Source organism: Schistocerca serialis, chromosome 4 (assembly GCF_023864345.2).
Source record: "Schistocerca serialis cubense isolate TAMUIC-IGC-003099 chromosome 4, iqSchSeri2.2, whole genome shotgun sequence".
Taxonomy (NCBI): domain Eukaryota; kingdom Metazoa; phylum Arthropoda; class Insecta; order Orthoptera; family Acrididae; genus Schistocerca; species Schistocerca serialis.
Genome location: NC_064641.1, coordinates 349,138,774 through 349,163,174, shown reverse-complemented (window position 1 = coordinate 349,163,174; position 24,401 = coordinate 349,138,774). Strand labels below are relative to the sequence as shown.

Genomic DNA, 24,401 nt, shown 5'->3' with positions numbered 1-24,401 from the left:
CAGGACCTACATACAGTTAAGCTACAGGGTGAATATAAACACTAAAGGCAAGATTTCAGAGATTATCAGGTGATGTATTTTTAGTGCTTTGGTATGAGGCGCCTATATAGCCACTAGCGTTAAGTAACCTGGGGATTTGTGGGCCATGTTACGTCTCTTGGAGTGTGATAAACATATTCGATATACCAAGTGGAATCAACCAAACCTCTTTAAGTTTTAACGATACAATGTGCATAAGTGTGTGTGTGTGTGTGTGTGTGTGTGTGTGTGTGTGGAGTGTGTGTGTGTGGTTGGGGTAGGGGGTTGCGGGGGGGGGGGGGTTGGGTGGTGGGGATAGAAGGGGGCGGCGCTAGGGACGCTCGACAACTAATAGCGCCATTACGAATATTAGTAGAGACGAATGCGGTAACAGAAAGCAAAAGCGATCTGAGATAAAATCGCACTCTCTCTCAATCTCACCTATGATCCTCCGAACACTAACACTAGTTCACATTAAAAATGGTCAGATGTTCTAAAACTGTTAATTAAAATCAAATAAGGCCAGAGGAAAGTAAAATGGATTCACGAGATTATATGGCTGGCTGTTCAATTACAAAGAAACGATTGAGCCAGCCATCCTGATAACACATTAAAAGTGTAGCCCTAAATTTTAGGAAACAAGTCGGGCATTGCACAAAAATTCGAAATACATACAACATTTATGTCATTGTTATTTAAATAGAGGACAAAGTGGTGGACAAATGAGCTGACGCCCTCTTGCCTGAATACAAAATACGGTCTACTACAATGCGGCGTACCGTGATCTGCAAGTTGAAGACGGAGCAAGAAAGCATACTATGCGAAGGCAAGTGAGAAAGACTTCATGCCCCCTGCGTGGCTAGAAGGAGATACGCCACGGCCACGTTGTGGACTTCACGTAGCTTATTGTCTGACACTTCCGCCACTCCTCCTCCAATATGCACATTAATCTGAACCTCAATAGCAATAGCTTGCAGGGGGATGGCACACTCTAGTATCCGAGGATCACGGCATGCCTCCTAGGCTGCTACATCCCGCATTTAGTTCCCCTTAATGCCCAAGTGCTCAGGCTTCCAGCGAAAGAACAACTGCTTCCCCTACCTTTGTAGATGGAGGAGGGCTTCCTGGATATTATGGATTTACTTGCTGGGCACAAGCGTTGGAGAGAAAATGGGCACTTAGCGAATCGGAAAAGACGAGGTATTCAGCACTCGCAAAACTTCCGTTCCGGTGCCTGCACGATTGCGTATAATTCCGTGGCGAAAATAGTTAAGTCTTGACGTACTCGTATCTTGACGACACGATACGGGAAAACGACAGAGCAATCCATATTTACATCGAACTGTAAACACAGCCACATAGTAGTGGTGCTCAGTTAAAACGCCAGCAAACAGATGCAGAAATGCAGCGTGTCCCGTACTGCACTAAATCTAAAGTCTCTCCGTGCCTCTGCAGTATCCAGGGCCACCCTCTGTTAAAACCCTGGATTTGGTCTTGTAATCGCCCCACGCAAAGTGAGAGGAGATTAGACGAATACTGCAACAGTTCTTAGGAGTAAAGGTGTAAACTCATGAGCAGTTGAATCAGAGATGGCAGCTGCGATGAAGAAAGAGGGATCCTTTCGATACGACATGAGGAATAGTTCGGTAAGCCATGTGACAGGCAATGTACTCGCTATTAGTGTGACAGCTGACCAAAAAATGGATAATATGCATGGTATATTTCCATTTGATCGATGTCACATTGGTCATTCCCGATGCATGGAATAGTTCATCTCCAAAACAGTGCAGGCACTGGTTTCCTCACTACCACACTGTCAAGTGTGTAGAGCGATTACATCGGTTCGTGGAACACCGCCGGAACAAGAGTCAAATCCTGAGCACAACAACGCTATGACGCCAAAGATGGCAGTCAATATTCGAGGATAGTAAGAACCAATAAGAAGGCTAAAAATCGGCAGAACAGTCATTAGGCCATTGCTGCACATCTGCATCAGATGATCTGTCATACAAACACGTCTTAGCTACTTCTATAAGTGTACAAGATACACTGCCCCACACCTGAACCTATACTCACTACACTTCAGTCGGCACAGATTTTAGCATCGGCACAACAACACCAGTACATGCCCGAAACATGAAAAAAAGAACCGTCGATAGAAATGCGTCGCAATTCTCGTTGGTGCACACCAATGGCAGGGTACGAACACCTGAAAGCCGTCGTAATGCGATATGTTCCGCCGAATAAAGTGACATATTTCCGGCTGATGGCAAAACTACTTTCATTGGAGGATGTTTACGTCGGACAGAAATGGGACTTCTAGTACATGCACTAATGCCCAACATAGGTGAATGACATGTGAATCTACCGCTTGTTCGCTGTGGTCCTGCTTGTCAACGGAACATCTTTCAGACAACTGATAGAGGTATTCTAGTGTGTGGAGTATTTATATGGGATGAAGCCCACAAGCACCTTATACCGTCGGTAAGATAACACACTTCGGTTTTAGAATGAAATTTTCACTCTACAGCGGAGTGTGCGCTGATATGAAACTTCGTGGCAGATTAAAACTGTGTGCCGGACCGAGACTCGAACTCGGGACCTTTGCCTTTCGCGGGCAAGTGCTCTACCGACTGAGCTACCCAAGCACGACTCACGCCCCGCCCTCACAGCTTTAATTCCGCCAGTACCTCGTCTCCTACCTTCCAAACTTCACAGAAGCTCTCCTGCGAGAGCGGTAGAGCACTTGCCCGCGAAAGGCAAAAGTCCCGAGTTCGAGTCTCGGTCCGGCACACAGTTTTAATCTGCCAGGAAATTTCACACTTCGTTTTGTTTCTCAGTTTTGTCAGAACGGTTTGGGGAATATGATATTTGTATGGCTCCCAGGTCCCCTTACACCATTAACCACACACAATACGTCTGAGCCGCCATGTGGGAATACATGCACAGTTTGTATGCGATTCAGACATCAGAGTTACGGGCAAGAGCAATCACATCATGGCTCATCCCAAGTCTGTTTAGTGTGTAATGGGGTTCGTGGCATGACGCGTCTCTACCATCGTCATGCGAAAAGGCTGTGCTACACACTACTAGGAAAGTAATTCAGTTTGTTTCAGTAAAGATACCGTTGTGTATCCTCTTATCAATTTAAAAAGCTGATTCGTTAGATTTCATGTTAAAACTTTTGCTATTATGGTCATCGACAGCAGCACACTCTCTAATGCTATAGTCAGCGTCGGGCGCAGTGATCAAAGACGATATCGAAGTAGAACCACCGTTGCTGAATATCTAGATCCAGGTGGAATGTGAGAAGCTCAACAGTGACGTTTATATTTGAAGCAGACTCAGACTCCACATAAAAATAAAGACAGCTCGGCAGGAAGGTTAAGGATATAATTATTGGTTAAGGCACCGCTGGACACGACGTGTTCTTTTCGCTACACTGCAAACACTCAAGAACAGACTATGAAAATTTCGTGGTAGTGTTAGTGCCCGTCAGATATTAGTGGCTACTGTATGTGGTGTTTTAGTTTCGGTTAGAATATTTTTGGTGACGACGTTAGGAAGGTGAGGATGACGTCTGAAAAAGAACTCCAATTCAATCCTTTAAAGTTTCGAAATTGTCTCATCCATTTTTAATGCAGTTTTCCGTTAATGCCACTTTCATGTAACAGCTGTCAAAGAATCTCCTGTCATGATTCAGTTTTCGTAGTCTAATGACACGTGTACAGATAGTAGTAGGTAATCTTAAAAGACTTTTAGATGAGTGTGCGGGGAAAGTTCATGGAAAAAAACAGAAATGTGCCCGAAGGAAATGGACAGACGGTTTGCTATGAATGTTTTAAAATGATTTGTAGGTTTGAAGTGCCTTTTACCAGAAGGAGGAACTGACGTTGCTGAGGATATCCTCCACATTTCCTGGAAAAGAACGTGGTTGGAGGCCCGCGGCCGAGGTGTGTGACGGCGTTCTGCGCTCTGCGCGCTGAGCACAAACAAAGGATACACCTCGACGTCTGCTCGCGAGCCGTAGCCTTGGCATTTAGTCCTTGTCTGCGCCATCTTCGCTTAACGTTCTCTTACCTGCCATGACGCCATAAGTTACGGCTCATTAAAAAAGGATTACCAGCAGCGGTATAACGGTAGGGCTATGTGCATAGGTCACTTAAGGTACAGTGCATTGCCAAAATAATTGATACGTGTTTCCCTTATAAACGTACCGTCGGTGGACGATAGTAAATAAATGCAGAAACTCTTAAATAAAATTTCCGCTTTGTGTAATGAATGGCAGCTCTCTATAAAAGAGGATACACTTAAGATAATACGGTGGTGGTTGTTGTGGTCTTCGTTCCAAAGACTGTTCTGATGCAGCTCTCCACGCCTTCTAAACCGTTTCGTCTCTACATTACTATTGCTGCTTACATTCTTTTAATCTTGCTTACTGTAGTCAGTTTTTGGTCTCCCTCTGCAGTTCTTCTGTCATCAAATTGATGATTTCTTGATCGCTAGCTTTGTGTTACTCCAGTGCTGAATAAGCATGTTCGGCATGCCAGAGATATACATAGGCCTATGGTGCTTAATGAGACCTGTCGCATTGTTCAAGACCTACATCTGTAGATAAACTACACTGTCTTGCTGGTATAGCCCCTCCTGAAATCCACCCTTTATACGGCGGTCAGCCAGCACGTCCTTGGCTGAAATCAAGGAAAAGCTCCTTTCCAATTACTGAAGTTCTTAAAGGAAGACCACAGCGAACAAGGATCTCAAAGTGGCAGGGGAAATGACACCATTTGGCGAACTTGATGGTTCCGGAAGAAGAGCTCCTTCCTGGTCATTCAGAGAAGTGGAGCAACATGGTAGGCCCTCAACAGACCACTCCCTATTAACACGAGATCAACCTGCAGAAATGGCGTCTTTCTTGTTTTTTGCAAATGTGGTGCTGTGCAGACTAACAACCATATATTGCAAAAAAAAGTGTTTGAAATCTTATGGGACTTAACTGCTTAGGTCATCAGTCCCTAAGCCTACACACCACTTAACCTAAATTATCCTAAGGACAAACACACACACACATCCATGCCTGAGGGAGGACTCGAACCTCCTTCGGGACCATCTGCACAGTTCATGACTGCAGCCCCATTAGACCGGTCGGCTAATCCCGCGCCATATATTGCAGTGTTCTTCATCTACAGCCGCATGCACCATGAGAGATCAGACGAAGGCGATAACGAATACACTTGACGTGGCCAGTGGCTCGTCAACAAATGTATAAAATGATGCCAGCGATCGATTTCCTTTAGTTGATTATGTTTTTTGTACTTCTGACACGATAATAAAATAAATGTATCGCATCATGCCTGCAAGGAAGAGAAAGAATCGTGATTACAGACTTAGAAGTGAATATCTTAAGCATGACACATCGTACTTAGGTGTAATACTGAAAAGTGGTGAGAAGTTAGTATTAGGAGAGTCAAAAGGAAGATTTACATTATTTGGAAGGTTTATGTAAACCAAAGTGGATACAAGATGCCAGTGTGACCAATTCTCGAATGTAGTTCCAGTGTTTGGAGTCCTTACCGAGCGTGCATGGTAATAGACATCAAAAGAGGCGCACTGGTAGGACCATAAGAGATCGATATGACCCATTCTAAAGTAAAAAGATTTCTCCAACGAATTTAAACGGGCCTCCTTGGAACAAAGGGTGACGTGTTCTAGTGAATCCCGTTGGATAAATTTAGAACACAATTGCCTCGGAATTATGGTTGTAGAAGTACATGTAGGTAAAAGATTCTAAGCTTGTCTGCAAAAGACCTTATCATTTTCACGTAAATTCATCTAATTTTCGACGTAGACCTCAGTTGTCCTTCCTCCAGTAATAAGCTTCTACCTTTCGGATACGATTCTAGAAGATCCGCCGTATTGGTTGTTCGGTGGAAGTCAAAAAGTGCGAAATTTGTTTAATGAGGTGTATTTGCCAACAATTCGTTCTTAAAATCCGTTACTTTCCCATGTGAAAGGACCCATAATTGTATAGGTTTATATTTTTCCTCTAGCTATCCAGGCCTCTTCTTGCGCACTATTTAGTACTGTTGTTCCAGAAGACTTGCATAATATGCTCCAGTTATTGTTGTAACGTTCGCAAGGTAATAATTAAGGGCATTCCTTTCGGTGGGAAATAGCGGAAGTAGCGATACGCCTCTTACGCTGGGAAAAGCGATTTCACACCAGCAGCAAAATACGACAGAAGTGTGTACCTAAATAATTTTCTGTATCAGGAACCCGACTTTGGAACAATGTTCCTCAAAATATTAGAGAAATTACATTCTTCCAAACTGAAAAAGACGGCTAATGGTCCACCTTCCATCGCAACAGCCATCTCTCCCACATTCTGTGCAGCTCACTCTCGTCTCCCTCCCTCTCAAACCATTCCCCTACTCGTTCTGTAATTATAGTCTGTTCTAACAGCCACCATCATTGTAATTTCAATATTTCCTTTATCCATTTTGCTTCTGATGGTACTAAAAATGGCTTCAAAAGAGCTAAGCTAATCTATGTCATTCTAAATTCCGTTTAATGTCATTATTATTATGATCGTTATTAAAACCCGTTATTATTATTATTATTATTATTATTATTACTGTCGTTATTATTATTATTATTATCGTTATTATTATTATTTTTATTGTTATTATTATTACTAGGAAGGTGTTACACTATCTTGGCAAATGTTGGTAAGGTATGAGAGAGGGCCTTAAGGGACTAATATGGTCAGGCCGAATAAACAATAAATAAGTAAATTAGGCAGACGTCTGTCATAATTTTGCCAACATCAGCAGACATTGTAAATATATCGATGCCGATGTACACCAGCGGGTATTTAAGTAGTCTAAATGACATACAATGACATACTGAAATTTGAAAAAAAAAGAAATATATTAAACCATTGTTAAGAGGTAGATCACTGTTATTTCTGTGTATGTTTGTGTTTCTTATAATCATTAACGATTACAGGTAAGAGTATGTGTTTTTAAATATTTATTTTATGTATTTATTGTGAGACAAATTAATTATTACGTTCATTTGGGCTGTATATTTGCAACTCGGGACACTTCCTATCACATGTTTCATGCATTAAATATCAGAGAAGATACCGTCATATTGGCCAAATATGATCAGTACCGTTTCATCAGTAACAGATATAATTAATGTACAATAAGATTGAGGATTGGCATAGTGTCGAACCAAATAGTACGGACACTGATTCCTTTCTCGAACTGACTACTAGGTTAATACTATTTCAGATTCGAGAGACTCACAATAGCCGTCCGTGGTGGCCGAGCGGTTCTAGGCGCTTCAGTCCGGAACCGCGTGACTGCTACGGTCGCAGGTTCGAACCCTGCCTCGGGCACGGATGTGTGTGATGTCCTTAGGTTAGTTAGGTTTAAGTAGTTCTAAGTTCTAGGGTACAGATGACTCAGTCCCAAAGTGCTCAAAGCCATCGGAACCATTTAGACTCACAATATCACCCCTCTACAGAATTTAGAAGTCATTAACGTCTCCTATTTTTGACCTACAGTATTTACCTACCACAGTGTATGGGGGCTTACGTCATCACTCTGCTTGCAGGTGAAGTGCTCGCAGGAGTTGTGCCGGAGAACCAAAGTGCCTTTCCTAGGCTTTGGGGAGACTGCCGAGGCTGCGTTCAAGACATCCTGCTTCGAGCGGCTTCGCTCTTACTCCAAGTTCGCCAGGTGAGTTTCAGTAACACTTCTGGCACCTGCTAATAGGTGTTACATTTTTGGTGCAGGAAGAAAATTTCATTACAGCAGTTTTATTTACAAGGCTGCTGGTGGTAACTATAACGAAACAGGTCTTCTGTGGGATACTACACTACTATTCTGTACACTTAAATGTCTACAATACTATTCTGTACACGTAAATGTCGTTTAGAAAACCCGTAGATATTACTGTCCTTGATATTTAATCTCATAAGATTACATAATGTTCTTTTATACTATCGCGTATTAATAAAGAAAAATAATCCATTAGTAAAAATTGCGTTGATTCTGGAATGGTGTCTCATGTCTGGTACGGAAAAATTCAGAAAGGAGTTGCTTGTCAGGTGTCTTGTGCAAGAGATTTGTTTGCAGTTTCAACCCGCAAAAAATAAAAAATAAATATTACGGAAACTGACGGCCTTTCTCAGTTTTCTTCGAGTGATTTCACATAATCTCTTATGTAAATTTTTATTAAGCTACTACTTTGAATCAGGAGATATTACCTACACATTTTCGACTTCAATGACATCAGCAAGAACAATGCTAAGTTTACTGTGCCCTCTACTTTTCTGGGGCGTAAAGAATCTTGTTGTGCTGAACTCACAGCAGGCATGAAAATTTCACCGACGTTTCGAGGAGAGGTCACAAACTGACTATTAATATTCGACAGGCTGTGAACGCATGCCCTGGGCTATTTCCAAGCCGCTACGCACGGAGATATGTGATACCGTTGATGATAATCACGGATTCTGAAGTTAAATTCGACGATTATTACATAACACCATACATAAACACTCACAGTGGTACATGTGGTGTAGACATACGAATTATATTTCATGTGTGTTTGGAGTAAGACAATGGAAAATCGCCTTCACTAGATGCTTGTCAACGACAACAGTGCTCGTTTCCTAATATTTAATGTAGATTGTAGGACTGACCTTCGGTTTCGTACCCAGAACCATCCATGCGTTCCTCATTTCTAATTCCTCAGGGTTTCGTTTCCAACTGAGTCCTGACTTTGCTGAAATATATTGCACAATATTCTGTCACTAACCCGTTTGACAAAATAAAACAGAAACTAATAAACCATTTTACTGGGCTCCTCGTTCCTCCTCGCTCGTCGTTTGCTCACATTGGCCAATAGTTCGAGCTGATCTCACACTTCCGTTTGCACTACCGTGAGTCAGGCCACAACATCACAACGTGCCATTTCTGAAGAACAGATTTCCGCTCATAGTTCCGAGAAGAGACCTACGCCTTGCCGTCCTTCAGTCTTCCGTAAATGACTCATGCGTCATGTTTTCCCGTTGCGATAAACATCACAAGATTTACATTCCGAGATTCACGTCATCAGTTAACCGCATGCGTCGAACGATTTCAGATTAGTCAAATGCTGTAAACAAACACATCTTGTTCAATCTCTCTGCCTTTTTCAGTATGTCAGAAACGCTTCCTCTTCTTTTTAAAAATAATTGATTATATAGACAGCTGTCGTTAAAACATTGAATCTAGGGCACATACTATGTCCAGCAATCGTGTATATCCCTGTGGCTCATCAGGTTATCACATCAATACTCCAACGTATGTCGGGGTAAAAACCGTGCGCACCACGAATTTGCGGATTACATGAGCACTATTTTTCTATTTAACCAATTGGTTGGTTGTCTATAGCCGGCCGCGGTGGTCTCGCGGTTCTAGGCGCGCAGTCCGGAACCGCGCGACTGCTACGGTCGCAGGTTCGAATCCTGCCTCCGGCATGGATGTGTGTGATGTCCTTAGGTTAGTTAGGTTTAAGTAGTTCTAAGTTCTAGGGGACTGATGACCACAGCTGTTAAGTCCCATAGTGCTCAGAGCCATTTGAACCATTTTTGTTGTTGTCTATATGAGGTGTAAAAGAAAATCCAGCTTAGAATTTGCACATGTGCACAAAATCGCACAACAACCATCAGTTGCTTCATTGGCGTGTATGCTAGTGGATTGATATTAATCTATGCCTGGTGCATCTTGACATATCGAAATAGTCAGAAAGGAGGACTTCAATAGGAAAGAAACTTCACACGTATAGACATCGATATCATTACAGATGGAGTTGCAGCTCGAATTGAACAAGGATGGCGGGAAGATATCGGTTACGTCCTCGTTGACGAATAGATGCCTGTTTTGCACGAAATGAGCAAGAGATGCAACGGGAAACGGTACTCGCTCGGAGTAGCCGCACGGCTTTCTGCAATGTACTGTTAGAATATGTCTACCTGTGCAATATCTCATAGACTGGAAACTTGTGCAAAAGGAACCACACATCTCCACATCTCCTGAATGGGAGAATAGTCATCTATCTGCAGTCTGTATGCACAAGCTACTTTTTCCACTTATCATTTTTCTTCACTTATTGAGATACACACCTAACTGTAAAAAGGACTTGTTAGAATGTGAAAATAATTTCAGGTTAACCCGTAGAGTAAAAAACATTTTCGTTTTCCCATACATGTTTCAATGTATTTGTACCCTCGTCATCGTTTTTTTTTTTTTTTGAGTCTTATAACAAGTGTATTAATACATGTACATGCAGGCTTGAAAACAGAAAATTTACAAATTTTTGCCTTACTTCACCATGTCGTTGTATGATTTTATCTTTTTCTGACATATACTAAAATGTCCTAGAAAAGCATTTTTTATGCGATCGGACCTTAATAAGGCACGGAAAATTGATTTTCTAGTTTTTAACGTAGACTGCCATAACTCATCAACATGCATTCAGAGAGTGAGTGAAGGGTTTACATTTCGTCTACTTGAGTTCTCAAATTTCATATAAAGTTTCATACGTGTCAAAAAGAGAGACCAGAATATGAGTTCGTAAGGGTTACAATTAACAGCTGACAATGCATCTTCAGTTCTTGCTGGATTGTTTTCCTGGTTTCTTTGCCGTTTCGTTTAATTTTTTTTTTATCAGAGAACGGCACAAATATTATGAGTCAAAGTTTTAGAACATCTCGTTCACTTTTATACGTTCTTCAGCCAGAGGACGCTCAATGATAACTGTACTGCATAATAATCGTATCATGAAATTACTTTTATTGTCCAAAGACTTACGATATTCTTGCCCTCTGTTACAGGAATTTTGTCGTGCTAGCCATCTTGTCCACTTACTATGGATCATGCTGTGTCTACGTCGTATTCATTGGGGAATCTCTTCACAAGGTAAGAACATTTAATCTGGTATGTGGAAGTGATTCTTTGATGTTTTGATCCAGTGCATAGCCACGTACCGAAAGTCAGATCTTGGTTACGTTAACTGCAAAGTGTACAAAGATCACAGGAAACATTTTAGCCCCGAACTGCACTTTATTAATAGCTCTAGCGTCCGTGTTTATTATTCCTTCCTGAAAGTCATAGTGTCCTGGACTTGGCGTATAAAATTCGTTCTTTGTAATACTACATCAGTACTTTCAGGATTCCGAGCAGATAACTAACTATAGATAGTCTCGATGTTGTTGGTAACAAAAGGGGAAACACAGAAAACCTGCATGACGAAAAATTGAGCCTCTTCCGCTGTGTGTGTGTCTTCTCTCACCTGTGATCTGATTGGTCAGTTACCCTCTATGTATAACTCATAAATAAATGCTATGTTTTGCAATTAAATATTGTGCTATTAATGTGCACAAAGTTGTCGCTCGGTAGTACCAGGCACATTTAGTGACCGCTTCTGTTCATTGCAATACATTCATTCCACTAGAAACGTTCAACATCAGCGTATAGTTGATAGTCAGTCTTAACCTTTTCTTGTACTGTGTAATTAGTACCGAAAACTGAAGCTATCTTTAACCCAAATTTGTTTTGTACACCACATAAACGTTCTAAGATGGTTATATTAAATGTCGTACGTTCTTGCCCTTCGCTGATCAGTAACTGGCATAGCTAACTAGTTATATGGGGATCTAAAGTTTAACTTGGATTCCAAGCCTGCACTGGCAATAATTTCCCAATTTTTGGTGATTATAGAGGCAGCAGGGCTCAGTACTTCTGCAGGTGACATCCTAGGAATTGTTGAGTCTATGCCACGTCGATGTGCTGCACTACCCTTTGGAAAAGGAGATCCGACATGATGTTAGGAGGTACCCCATGACCTTTGTCACCTCAGTGTAAGGTTTCATGTGGACTCCGAACCATACTTAAAATTTTATTTTCTCACATATACAAAACATTCACAGTAACACAAAAAAAGTTATTGGGCCTACTGAGAATTGAAATACTTAAAATTTTATTTTCTCACATATACAAAACATTCACAGTAACACAAAAAAAGTTATTGGGCCTACTGAGAATTGAACCGCAAATTTTTGCAGTGCTACACTAACCGTCTTAGTCCCTGAGACACACAAGAGTTCTATACAGAAGTTTGCAGTTTATTTATCCAGGGGTGCTGTATTTAGAAGTAACAGTTCTTGTATTGCGTTACAGATCTCATAGATAATTGAAGAAGTAACAGAACAGCCAAAACATTGGAGGAAGCGAAATGTACTTGACTCGTAGCAGGATAGTTTCCACAGGCTGCAGTTTTATCTTTTGGCTACAATGAGTCACACCTTTCTATATTTTTTCCTTCATACATCGTCACAGATTACCGGTGTCACTTGGTCACTGGACGCAGCATCGGTTACGTAACTATTACACACGGGACCCGCTGGTGGAGAGTAACTTTGTACATGTGGTTGTCAGGTGTGCGGCTACTACGTGCCGTGGATGAACGACCTGGACGTGCGCGTGTACATGGTGGTGATGCTGCCGGTGTTCCTGGGCCTGGTGCTGGTGCGCCAGCTGAAGCACATGGTGCCGGTGTCCGTGGCGGCCGACGTGGCGCTGCTGGTCAGTCTGGTGATCACGCTCTACTACACGCTGTCCGGCGTGCCCAGCGCCAGCGAGCGAGACCTCATCGCGCCCGTCTCTCAGCTGCCGCTCTTCTTCAGCACCGTCATCTTCGCCATGGAGGGCATCGGCGTGGTGAGTCTCGATACCACGTAGGAATTGACTGATACTTGGACCGTGATAGCCTTTTAACATGTCCGCCACCCTTCCGCAGAGTTATTGTAACTATAAGCTCACCAGATAAAATACACCCCCCCCCCCTCCTACCACCACAAAAAAGACACACCATGAAGGAATAGTCCGAGTGAGAAATAAATCGGTAGCTGTGATGTACATGTACAGTGAATAACTTATTATAATTTCAGAAAGAATTGGATGGTTTGTTCAGTATAAACTGTTTCACAAATTGAGCAAGTCAATAACCGTAATTCCACCTCTTGCCCTTATGTAAGCAGTTATTCGGCTTGGAATTTATTGATGGAGCTGTTGGATGTCCTCCTGCATGTCGTGCCAAATTCTGCTCAGTTGGCGCGTTAGATGGTCAAAATCCCAATCCGGTTGGAGGGCCCTGCCCATAATGCTCCAAACGTTGTCAGTTGGGGAGAGATTCAGTGACCTTGCTGGCCAAGGCAGAGTTCGGCTAAGACGAGCAACAGAAACTCTCCCCGTGCCACGAAGGGCAACAAAACGGGGCGTAAAATATCGTTAACCTACCGTTGTGTTGTAAAGGTGCCGCAGGGACAACCAAACTGGTCTGGCTATGAAAAGAAATGTTACCCCAGACCATCACTCATGATTGAAGGGCCATATGATGGGCGATTGTCAGGATGGTACGCTAATCCTGATTGGGGCGTATGCAGATACGTCTACGCCAGTTGTCGGGGCACAGTTCGAAACAGGACTCTTCACTGAAGACAGTTCTACTCCATTCAATGATATTCCAGGCCGAAGAAGCCTCTGAAAATGCCCAGACCTGACTGTCAGCCCCAAACGACCCAAAAACCACGATTAATGGTCTGCAGTGCAATTTCCTTTCATAGTAGGACCTCCTTGGTTGTCATCTACGGCACACTTACCCCACTGAGGTACATCGACGATACTGTACACCCCGATTTGTTGCCCTTCATGGCAATCCATCCTGTGGTTACATTTCAGCGACAGTCTCTGCTGCTCGCCTTCGTCCAAGCCGTATAACTATTTACGTAAGGCAGAGAGGTGGATTAACGCATTATTGACTAGCTCAATTTGTGAAGCTCTTTCTCTTGAATAAATCATCTAACCTCTCTGAAACTGTAATAATTTTTTTGTCTGTATATACATCCAATTTGTATTATTCCCTCGTGGAGCGTTTTTTTTTTGTCTTAGTGTATTAGACACCCCTTAAAAGAGTGTAGTTGTGCTTTGAAGTGCTCTATATGGTGCAGAACTAGTACCAGGAGGTCATATGCACCCAAAAGTGATTTAAGTCATAGCAATGAAGTGGTGTATATATGCCAGCCCGTTGTCTGGAATCGGCGCCGTAGGATGGATCGATGTGAAAAAGTGACAGGATGGCAGAAGGAGCTATCGTGGCTATTATCACACTGCGGATGAATTTGCTCAATTTTTCGTATATTAACGAGGACTCGCGCTCGTACGAAGATTGGCGTACCACTCACAGCCATGTAACAGGGCGGACGGTTTTAAATGAAATAATTTTGGGTACTGGACCGTATCAGTATAAACTGAGCAACTAAATTTCCAACGTTTCGACAGTCTTGCTGCGGTTCTCTTCAGGGCGGTTCACTGCTGGAAACTGATGAAGGTCTTCCCTTATAGAGGGCCGTCAGCGAACTGGGGTAGCACACGCAATAGCCTCTCATACTGCCACCCCCTCCATAACATATTCTCTTCATATTGTCCAGTGACATCTCAGACATGTGATGCCGGTAGCCACCAGATAACCTAAACAGATAGTACATAAGACAAGACATTCACCAGTATCCAGCAGTGAACCGCCCTGAAGAGAACCGCAGCATGTTGGTCGAAACGTCGGCAGTTTAATTCTTTTAGTCGTTTTTGATGAAACGCTCTAATGTCCAAAATTACTTTATTTAAAATGACACCGACTCTGCAAGCCTACGAACCTGTAATAGTTAAAAGTGTTTACTCTATGACCCTTAGTATCTTGTCTGCTTGAGTCTCACTTTCCTTCGGGAATGTCACCAGCAGTTTCCATGGGTAACCTTTATATCCTTTTTCACTTGCTGTTTCAGTATTCTTTATCAACAGTATACGTCTTTATTCATCAATGGATCCCTTCTTACACAACCATTCACTCTTCTCAATACTCTCATCTCTCCTATTTATATGGTGTCGTCTTTCCATCCCTTCGTTGAGCTCTTATAGCCACAATAGAAACGGCGCCATCACAGCCTTATAAAATGTTTATTTTTTTAAAGTGAAGTCTGCTGATTGGGTCACACTGCTCGAAATATGTGCAACTTTTCGTCTGTATCATGAGAGCAATTATACCTTTTGCCATAATCGAAATACGAGGGTTATTCGGAAAGTAAGGAACGACCGGTCGTGAAATGGAAAATACAGTGAAAATCTGATGAAGCTTTGCACAGATGCGTTGGGCATTATGTCTAGTTCGCCAGTCGATCGCATCATGTCGCTCTTTTCAGTTATGAGCTCACAGTGAGAACGTAAAGATGGCTAAAAATTAGCGTCTCCCGCCAAGTATGAGGGCCTGGCGAAAAATTTCGCTTGAAGCTATGCATTCCACATAACATAACTGTCATATGGTTCGTTCTACACCACAATTTTCGGCCGCATTCTGCAGGGGCGATGAAGATGCTCCTGCATCTCTGCTCAAATGAACCGCTGGCTATGAAGACAATATTTTGACACAGACAACGAGCTGCTGCCCAGAGTAGAAAATTGTCGAAATGCACTGGCGGCTGTCTTCTATAACGAGGAATTGAAAAGTTGGCACAACGCTAAGACAGTTGTCTGAGAGTTGCGATGTGTAGAGAAGTAGCTGGAAGGTGTAGCTAATCGTTGTAAATAAAACTCTTTCCTTACTTTCCGAATAGCCCTCGTATGTGAACTGACACCTTTTCGATTAATTTGTTATTAATTACAATCTTGACCGAACCTCAGTTTCTTCATCGAAACATTCATTTTTCCCATTATCATTTCGTTAGCACCATAGTTTCTGATGACGCCTAATCCATTGATCTTCCGAAATACTTGAAGTTATCTCCACAGTACTGCAACTGTTTCTTCTTAGACATAATTTGTGCTAAATCTCGCTTCACAACTCCTACCCAGAGCGGTACAATTGGGTCTGCAGATTCATCGACAGGTCCTCGCCGCAGATACATGGTACAAGTTAGTGAATACCAGGTTCACGGATTTCATAGTGAAACAAATTGCAATGCTAGTTTCTGTTCGGACGACGTACTCATGCTTAGTCATTCACATTGTCCTTCACTCCCAAACATGAAAGAAAAAAGGTACATCTCAAAAATAAGCGGTGGGTCTGTGATGATAAGCCCGCTTTCCTGTTTCTAAAAATCCTGCAGAAAATTTTCTTTACACTGGCGAATTTTATCACAGTTTTACATCGTCAGGTTGCAATAGCTCACACAAGCTAGAAAAGTGCGTTGCTCATTCAAGTGAAGCGAAACTAAAACTGGAAATTTAGACCAGAAGCAGACATGTGGTGCCAAAATATCGGTGTGGTATACTTTGTCTAGGGCGATGTAGGACGTCAGGATGGAGAGGCACGTGGTTAATACAGGACTGTCCAGCCATTAACTTCGGCTCTAACTGGTGCCGCAACTTTCCCAAGTGCCCCTTCTTAATTCTCTACACTAGGCTGCTGTACGTGCTTCAGTCATCGCAACAAGAAAAATCGGAAGCAGTTCAACTAAGTACTCTGCTTCAGTCAGAAAAGCTGACCGCTTTGCTACAAAGTTGAACAACAAAATTCTAAAAACCATCACGTAACACTCAACATCCTCCACTCATTTGGATCTCACGACACTTCTGACACCAACAAATTAGTGGCGCTGCTTATATTTACTGATGCACATTCTCGTCTGATCTCACGAGACGAAGTGGACCTTCATGTCGGAGGTGGACGTTGGAAGACGAATCTGGGGGACTCTGTCCTTTTCTTTTAGCGTTGATCTCGCTTAAACAGATGTACCTTTATATAGCTCAGAATTTGTCGAGACAGAAATCGAAATTATTTTTCGTTACACACAGATACACACATTCACTTTTGCCTAACTGTTACGGTACTGGATCACGATGTACATATCATGTATTAGATCTTCTTTTCCAGTCAGAAACATTTGGTAAGTTTGAAGAGAGAGTAAGCGAAAATATTTTGCTACATATTCGCAACTGGGACTACCACTGACCTAATGTTTTCCCTCTAACTTCTGCGTTTGGGCGAATAAACAAAACAGAAGTGTGTTTAAGAACAATATTCTCCTTGAATCGAACGTCGACACTAGCAGCCGGGGCACGTGTTATACCGGGAGACCAGCAGGTGAATCAAAGACGAACTTCATCAACAGTTCGTTCTGCTTAGCTGAAGTATGGAGTGCAACGTGGCAAATAACAGATTCATTCTTTCGGGGCTGTAAGTTACTTGCCTCAGGTAGCTTCACTAATCCGAAAGACTGGCCAGTCTGTGTGTGCTTTTGGAGTAACGTACAACGCAGCGTTTCCTTTTGCACATCTTTTGTCATATTCAGAGTATCCCTGGAGGAATGATTAATATTCAGGAGTATAGCATGAACGAACCTCCGAAGCAAAAATGTCTAGTAAATCTGGGATCTGAAATGCATACCTGATGAGTTATGAGCGCTTCTTCATCTTCGATATTGTGAAATAAATCTCGTCTGCTGCAAGCTCCTTGCTTTCTGTATTTTGGGGGGAGGTAGTAAGTACCATAACAAGAAAAATTCTCCACTAAATATGGCATCTAAAATGCACATCTCACTGGTTACGAGCAGTTGTTCAGTAGAAGAGATGTTTTTCACTGTAGCGGAGATGAAAAAGTGCTCCTAGCTGTTAAGGTACGCACTTTAGAGCCCATATTTACCGGACTTTTTCGACTAGAATGATAGTTTCTGTGAGATCCCTGAATACTGACCATATCTCCTGGTGCATTCTGTATACAGCGACAACCCTATAATCAACGTAGACTATTAGTCACTCTTACCTGTGAACTGATCAGAAAATTTACTGGGGTATTACAGTGTATTAAAGCGAACACTGAAGCAAGAGCAACTAAAAAATGTTTACGGGACTATTGTGAAGGCACTTCAGAAGAAAGTTCTACTATCTCGCTCTTATGTGCGATCATCGTTTTTACTTTGTATTAGGGAGAGGCCTGACTTGATCATTGTTATGACAACGGCTTTATTTACAGGTGATGCCTGTGGAGAACAGCATGAAGAACCCGCAGCGCTTTCTGGGCTGCCCAGGCGTGCTTAACATCACCATGTCCATTGTCGTGGGCCTGTACGCCATCATCGGATTTTGTGGTTACCTGAAGTATGGACCAGACACTGAAGGCAGCGTGACACTCAACCTGCCAAGCGACGAGCCGTAAGTTGATATTTAATGTTTTTTTATTAGTTTGTAAGACTACATATCACGAACATAAACTATGTTTTTCTTCTTAAAAGTCACAGAAGACGTATGAAGAAATCATACATCCAAACCATATTCTTCATTGTGATAGTGGATATCTGTATTTCGTTTCCTAACAGTGTTTCTTAACCCCACATTTAAAGCTACTATTACTTCTGCCTCTCTCTTCTTCTTTTCTGTTATCTTCTGCGTTTGGGCGAATAAACAAAACAGAAGTGTGTTTAAGAACAATATTCTCCTTGAATCGAACGTCGACACTAGCAGCCGGGGCACGTGTTATACCGGGAGACCAGCAGGAACACAGATAAGGAATTCCTGCTGTAGTTGAATGGTATGGGAAACAATGACCAGATATGCACCTGAGCACCTATTGTGATTACAGTCTTCCTCTACTGAAACCATGCCAGCATTCGCCTTATTCTGTATAGGGAACCCACGTTGAACACTAATCTCGATGACCGAACGGAAGACGTCCTTCCTGCCACGAGGCCAGGGTCTCAACCACTCTCTCCGAGTAACATTCAAGACTACTGACAAACAGTGCCAGTCCTATGCATCTGGCTAGGGACGGCCGAATTGCGATGAGGTGTTGCTCAGATGTTCCTTATTCGGAAAAAAGTCTACATCTATATCGGTTTCTCGCTGAATAATCCGTAGTTTCCGATAAATTGGACGTCGACGAAGTCTGAGTATTTCAAGTGACTCGTAAGACAGAGTGCGAGACGAATGATGAGGTTCCTCGTAATCGGAATGCGGACAAGAACATGAGTCCGCAAATCCGCCTTTTATCACATATCGACCACACTGGGTAGACATATAAGCGCTAGTCCCTAGGACTAACGCTACGAAGAAAACATTTACGGAATTTTTCAAAAATTGGGACCGTCGGACTTGTGACAGAAGTAGGTCACTTTGTTTTTCGTTGTAGACTGTATGTGATGACTTCCATCAAAATCCAAAACACAACAGTCGCTCTCCCCTAGCGAGACCAAGAGTAAAATGTTTGCCGCCACACTAGCTCTTCAGATTACATTTAGACCCTGGTCCTACTGAAACTAATTGGAATGGGTTAGGTCTGTGTCTTGTGACACAAAGGTAGTTTAAAAGCTTTTACATGGCTTACATTTGTGCTTTGGCTTACCCGAGTTTAGTAAACCGGGTTACTGATGGCGCTGACCGGAAACCACTGAGTACTGCAACTGCTTCAGTTTGGAGTAAATATATGAGATATTTCTTTAGGTGTAGACTTCACACTGATTTTAGTAAGTTAAAAGCAAGTAGTTTTTTAATGCGTCATGTGGCAAAAGGCCTAAGGAGTACAAGCGGAAGCGGGTCTATCGTCTAGACGTACGACTACCTCTTCCATCTGGGCGGTGCCCACAGAGGGCTGCGAGAACCAGGTCTGGGTTGTCAATCGTTCCCACTCCCACAAAAAAATAATTAACTAAATAAAATAAAATAAAACAAAAAATTAAGAACTCCGTTTCCCTGTCGTTGACAGTCACCCAACGGGGTGAAAGCCAAACGCGAATCCTTTCCCAACCACGAACAGATAACTATCTAATCCTTAACAAAGTCCATCTCACCCTCCGTCTCGTTTCGCTTCCATTTCTGGCCCCGAAGGACCACTTCATAGAGTCTTCGTCCCAATTACATATTTTATAAACTAAAAGGATTTCCATTTCAGTCTCTTCTTATTTAAAAAAAAAAATTTACACGAAGCCATTCAGTAGCACCTGTCCACCACACATCCGCGTGTTTCGTCGCGGATCGTTTACTCGGATAATGCTTTACAAACTACAGTGTCAGCCGCTACAGGAGAGGCGTTGTGCATTCCGTAGAGTTTTACTGCTGAAAATCCGACAGCTTACGTACCAACAAGAGTGAGACAACATACTGTGTCCTGCACGTATGCCTGGCTTGTTGTTGCACTTAGAAGCACTAACCAACCTAAAAACATAGTAATCCCAATGGCTATAATTATTAATCATGACCGCTGACATAATGTTATCCAGTACACCGTCCTCAATCACCAATAAATATATCTGCACCCGTTACACCTTACATAATAATTTTTTTTAATACGGTCATTGTGTTTCCCATAAGGCACTATGTATAGTCTGTGTATTTTAAAGTGGGTTACGATAACTGAATTTTATAATAACATAAAGCTGATAAACATAAAACTGATGAGACAAGTGATTATTTAATCATAATTGACACCACAGAGACAGTTTCCCGCAAAGTACAACCAAGATAGATTAGAAAAGTAATGAAAGGTCTCCTTGATCACTGGTAACCGGTTTTACACAGAAAAATTAGCAATCAGCGCTGTCGTATGTCTACAGACTATTCCGTCTCTCTGTGGTATATTCGTTTCATTCTTTTTAAATAAGCTATGTTCGGCCTTTATATCTTGCTAGAGTGCTGCTATTGACCACATGTGTATTTCACAATATTTTCCTGTAATCCTGAAGATCGCGACATTTTCTTGTAGACTGGCGCAGTCCGTGAACATCCTGATCGCCTTGGCCATAGTGCTGACGTATGGACTGCAGATGTTCGTGCCTAACGACATCAGCCTGACGCTGGTCATGGAGAAGGTTCCGCCACACCGCGCAGAGCTGGTCCAGTACTGCTACCGCATCGGGACCTGCCTCGCTACCGGTGAGTTGACGCTTTCTGCGCCTAGCTGCAGCTCCTGGGCTCTCAATAACTCATTATGGAATTAAATGTTTCAGAATACTACGGATTCAATTTCACTTAGGCTGTAACCTTTCGGTCGAAGACTAACACATTCATCTCGGTTTTGAAGCTCTAATAATAATAATAATAATAATAATAATAATAACAATAATAATAGTAGTAGTAGTAGTAGCAGCAGCAGCAGCAGTCGTGTTAGCAGACCAAATCAGAAGTCCACCTATTATCAAGACCGACGGTCTTGCAGCAGAGGTAACAACGGTTCCCTTCAGATCACAAAATTTAAGTGCTGTCGCGCTTGGCTCGCCCTTAGATGGGTGACAGCCCAGGTCTGCCGAACGCTGTTGGCGAGCGGGATGCACTCAGCCCTTGTGAGGCCAATTGAGGAGCTCCTTGACTGTGAAGTAGCGCCTCCTGTCTTGTACACTGACAACGGTTGGGAGAGCTGTGTGCTGACCACATGCCCCTCCATATCCGCACCCAGTGACGCTTACCGTCTGAGGATGACACGGCGGTCGGTCGGATCCTCAGAGGTCTGGTCGCACGGCGTTTCTATTATGCATACGATTGTTGTTCATAAACGTCCAGACATATTTCAGCATCTTTGTGCCTCCATCAGGTGTTTCTCTTATTCAAAAAATAAAATAAGAACTGCATAGAAATACCATCTGACAGTGGCACGAAGGTGCTAAAACATGTCCGAGCGTTTATAAAGAAAAGTTATTCACATAATACGTGGACCTGAATTCCTGAAAGTAACACATTCAATAGTGTTTTAGCGTAACAGTCATATGCTGGACATTGCAGCCCAGCAGGAACAATGGACAGCCAACCAGTTGGAAAAATGGCTTTCAAATAACCTTGACCCCGGTTTCAAGGGATCTAAAACCCTCTTCGGTAGGAGAGACAAAATATCACATTAGGTATTCACTTGGAAAAATCTGTCTCCACATGATTTTAATCGGCAGCGGTGTGCATGTCCACATGCCGGCATGGAACTACTAGCAAGGTCCGTCATTCTAAGCGATTCTTTTTACTAATGCGACAAGCCCTTGATCAGGGGTCTTAATTTTTGCTTATGGACGTACAGACCGTTGCCGATTTGTGTCATCTGAAGAGCACTTTTACTGAGTGAACTGCTAATGTGAACTTTGTCTGTCCTTCCGAAGAAGACGGGTTTAGATGCGTCGAAACCGTTGTCAAAGTTATTTGAAAACCACCATTTTTGCAACTGGTTGGCTATTCCTGCTGTTCCGTAACATCTGCTGTAGTGCAACCAAGTTCAAAATATTGTAGCCCATCTTGATATCCATACTTGATAAATAAAATTAGACAGAATTCCTGCCTAAGCAATTCCTTCATTTTTATTTCATTCAGACATCAATCAGCATTTTGTGCCAGCTGCAATGTCATTTTTCTTTCCATTCTGCTTATGAACAAACATGACTGTATCGAAGGACTGAACATAACGAAGCGAACAGCACTGAAATATGGACGTGATACTTACAAAATTCGTAAAATAACCAACAGACAACCCATGCATATTATAGAATGTGCGTGCGTATACGCGCGCACGCTCGCATCTGTGTGTGTGTGTTTTACATCTCCCCCTAAACGAGACACCCTCAACACAAGAGAGACCAGATCAACACATGGTAAGCAACAGATGGCTCACATTCACATACAAAAATAAAGCTACACGCAGACACTCAACTTACTGGAGTTACAAGGCGGAAGATAAACAACTATCACTGCTAAATATAGCCAGTCCCGTTTCTACCAATTTATTTCCAGCTGCCGTCAAACAGTATATTGGACCGAGAATGTAAGAGCTTTTAGGATCATATATGCAGCAACTCTCAGAGCATTTAAAGGTAATACAGCTCCAACTCATCATTTCCTGAACAAATAACAGCATAGAATCGTCACCCAACAAACACAGACATCGTTTTCAAAATTCTTAAGTGAGCAATAGCTCGAGACAGAAATTGGCAATACAAGAGTCTTACTATACACAATAACTGATCGGCGGGGGAAGAAACACACTATTTTACGACACATCACTATAATAAAACACAATTTGTCAGAACAAAAGCATTGTACAAATAAACTTAACCGCAAAAGCCGTCCATGGCAGCTTCACGGCTCCCGTGCGCAATTTGGACGGTATCGATCAATGGGGGGCAGAAGTTTAAGCCGCCGTATAGCTTTTCGTACTTCGGTTATGTACACGTAGCTTAGCAATGAAGTGTGAAGTGAGTGTAACGCCACAGTTTATCTCACTGTTTTTCTGAAGCTGATATCCAAATTGTTTGATGTTGCAGTTGCGGTGGCAGTAGCGATCCCCAAACTGGAGCCGATTATTTCGCTTGTGGGCTCGGTGTTCGTATCGACCCTGGGCCTCTTCTGCCCCGCTGTGCTGGAGACGGTCGTCTTCTGGGAAGACGGCATGGGGCGCCTCAACTGGCGACTCTGGAAGAACATCTTCATCGCTGCCTTCTCCATCTTCGGACTCGTCACCGGCTCCTACGTTGCGGTACTGGAGATCATCCGCACCTACTCGGAGTAGAACGCCAGTTGTTCAGTGAAAGGCACTACGTGCAAGCTGTGACTACATCGGTGATGTGCGTTCTGACGGGAGACTGTCGGTGATATCGGGGTCTCCGGAACACTGTGTGCTTAACAAGTGCGTCGGAACGTCAGTACCGTGTCATTAGTTAGTGTGAAATTTATATTCACACTGTTATTTATTTTGGCACGTTGATCTTAGCGTGTTGGACACAATGCCCGTTCTATGGGCTCTCTAAAGAACTTTTGTCTTTCTGTATACTTTATTATTTTCTAAAATAAGATTGACACAGGGCACAAATGTTCGTAGCTTCTTGTTTATTATGAAGGTAATTCCGTGTGATGAAACTTTATTGTCTAGTCAGATACCTATGTAATAAGCGTAATAAGCACGTACAAAACGGTGTGACTCTCGCATTACTCCATCATCAGATTAACTGACATTACACTATTTGCTACACTTGTGTATGTCTGTATGTCTGTTCAGTGCCACATTGTCATTTTAAGAACATGTAAATAGTAGTGTATAGGTATTTAATTATTTTTCATATTTTCAAATAAATTTTGTTTTGCTGATATATATCTGTTATTATTTACAAAATAGAAAGCTCATATTTTGGGATAAAGATTTATCCTCATATCACGCATGTGAAAGACACTATGATGTTTGCAGAATTGTGAGTAAAAAAAGCTTTTTGCTAGGAATGGAACCAAAATTAATTTTTATTTATTTGTATTTCTGGATACCTAAAATACGCCATACTATCCACATTTTAATGTACGTAGGTTGGAACTTAAATAGTGGCAACACTG

At 42.4% G+C, this 24,401-nt stretch overlaps 1 protein-coding gene across 2 annotated transcripts in view; it reads left to right on the top strand.

Annotated features, from left to right (window-relative positions):
- The window catches only part of LOC126474121 (proton-coupled amino acid transporter-like protein pathetic), an 80,979-nt gene extending 56,813 nt beyond the window's left edge, over window positions 1-24,166 (top strand). For both annotated transcript variants that reach the window (XM_050101551.1, XM_050101550.1), the window contains exons 5-10: window positions 7,642-7,766; window positions 10,907-10,991; window positions 12,510-12,791; window positions 18,094-18,272; window positions 20,815-20,984; window positions 23,345-24,166. In XM_050101551.1, coding sequence (XP_049957508.1) covers window positions 7,642-7,766; window positions 10,907-10,991; window positions 12,510-12,791; window positions 18,094-18,272; window positions 20,815-20,984; window positions 23,345-23,589 — 1,086 coding nt within the window. In that variant the 3' untranslated portion in view covers window positions 23,590-24,166. The remainder of the gene's footprint in view (window positions 1-7,641; window positions 7,767-10,906; window positions 10,992-12,509; window positions 12,792-18,093; window positions 18,273-20,814; window positions 20,985-23,344) is intronic.
- The last annotated feature ends 235 nt before the right edge of the window (window positions 24,167-24,401 follow it).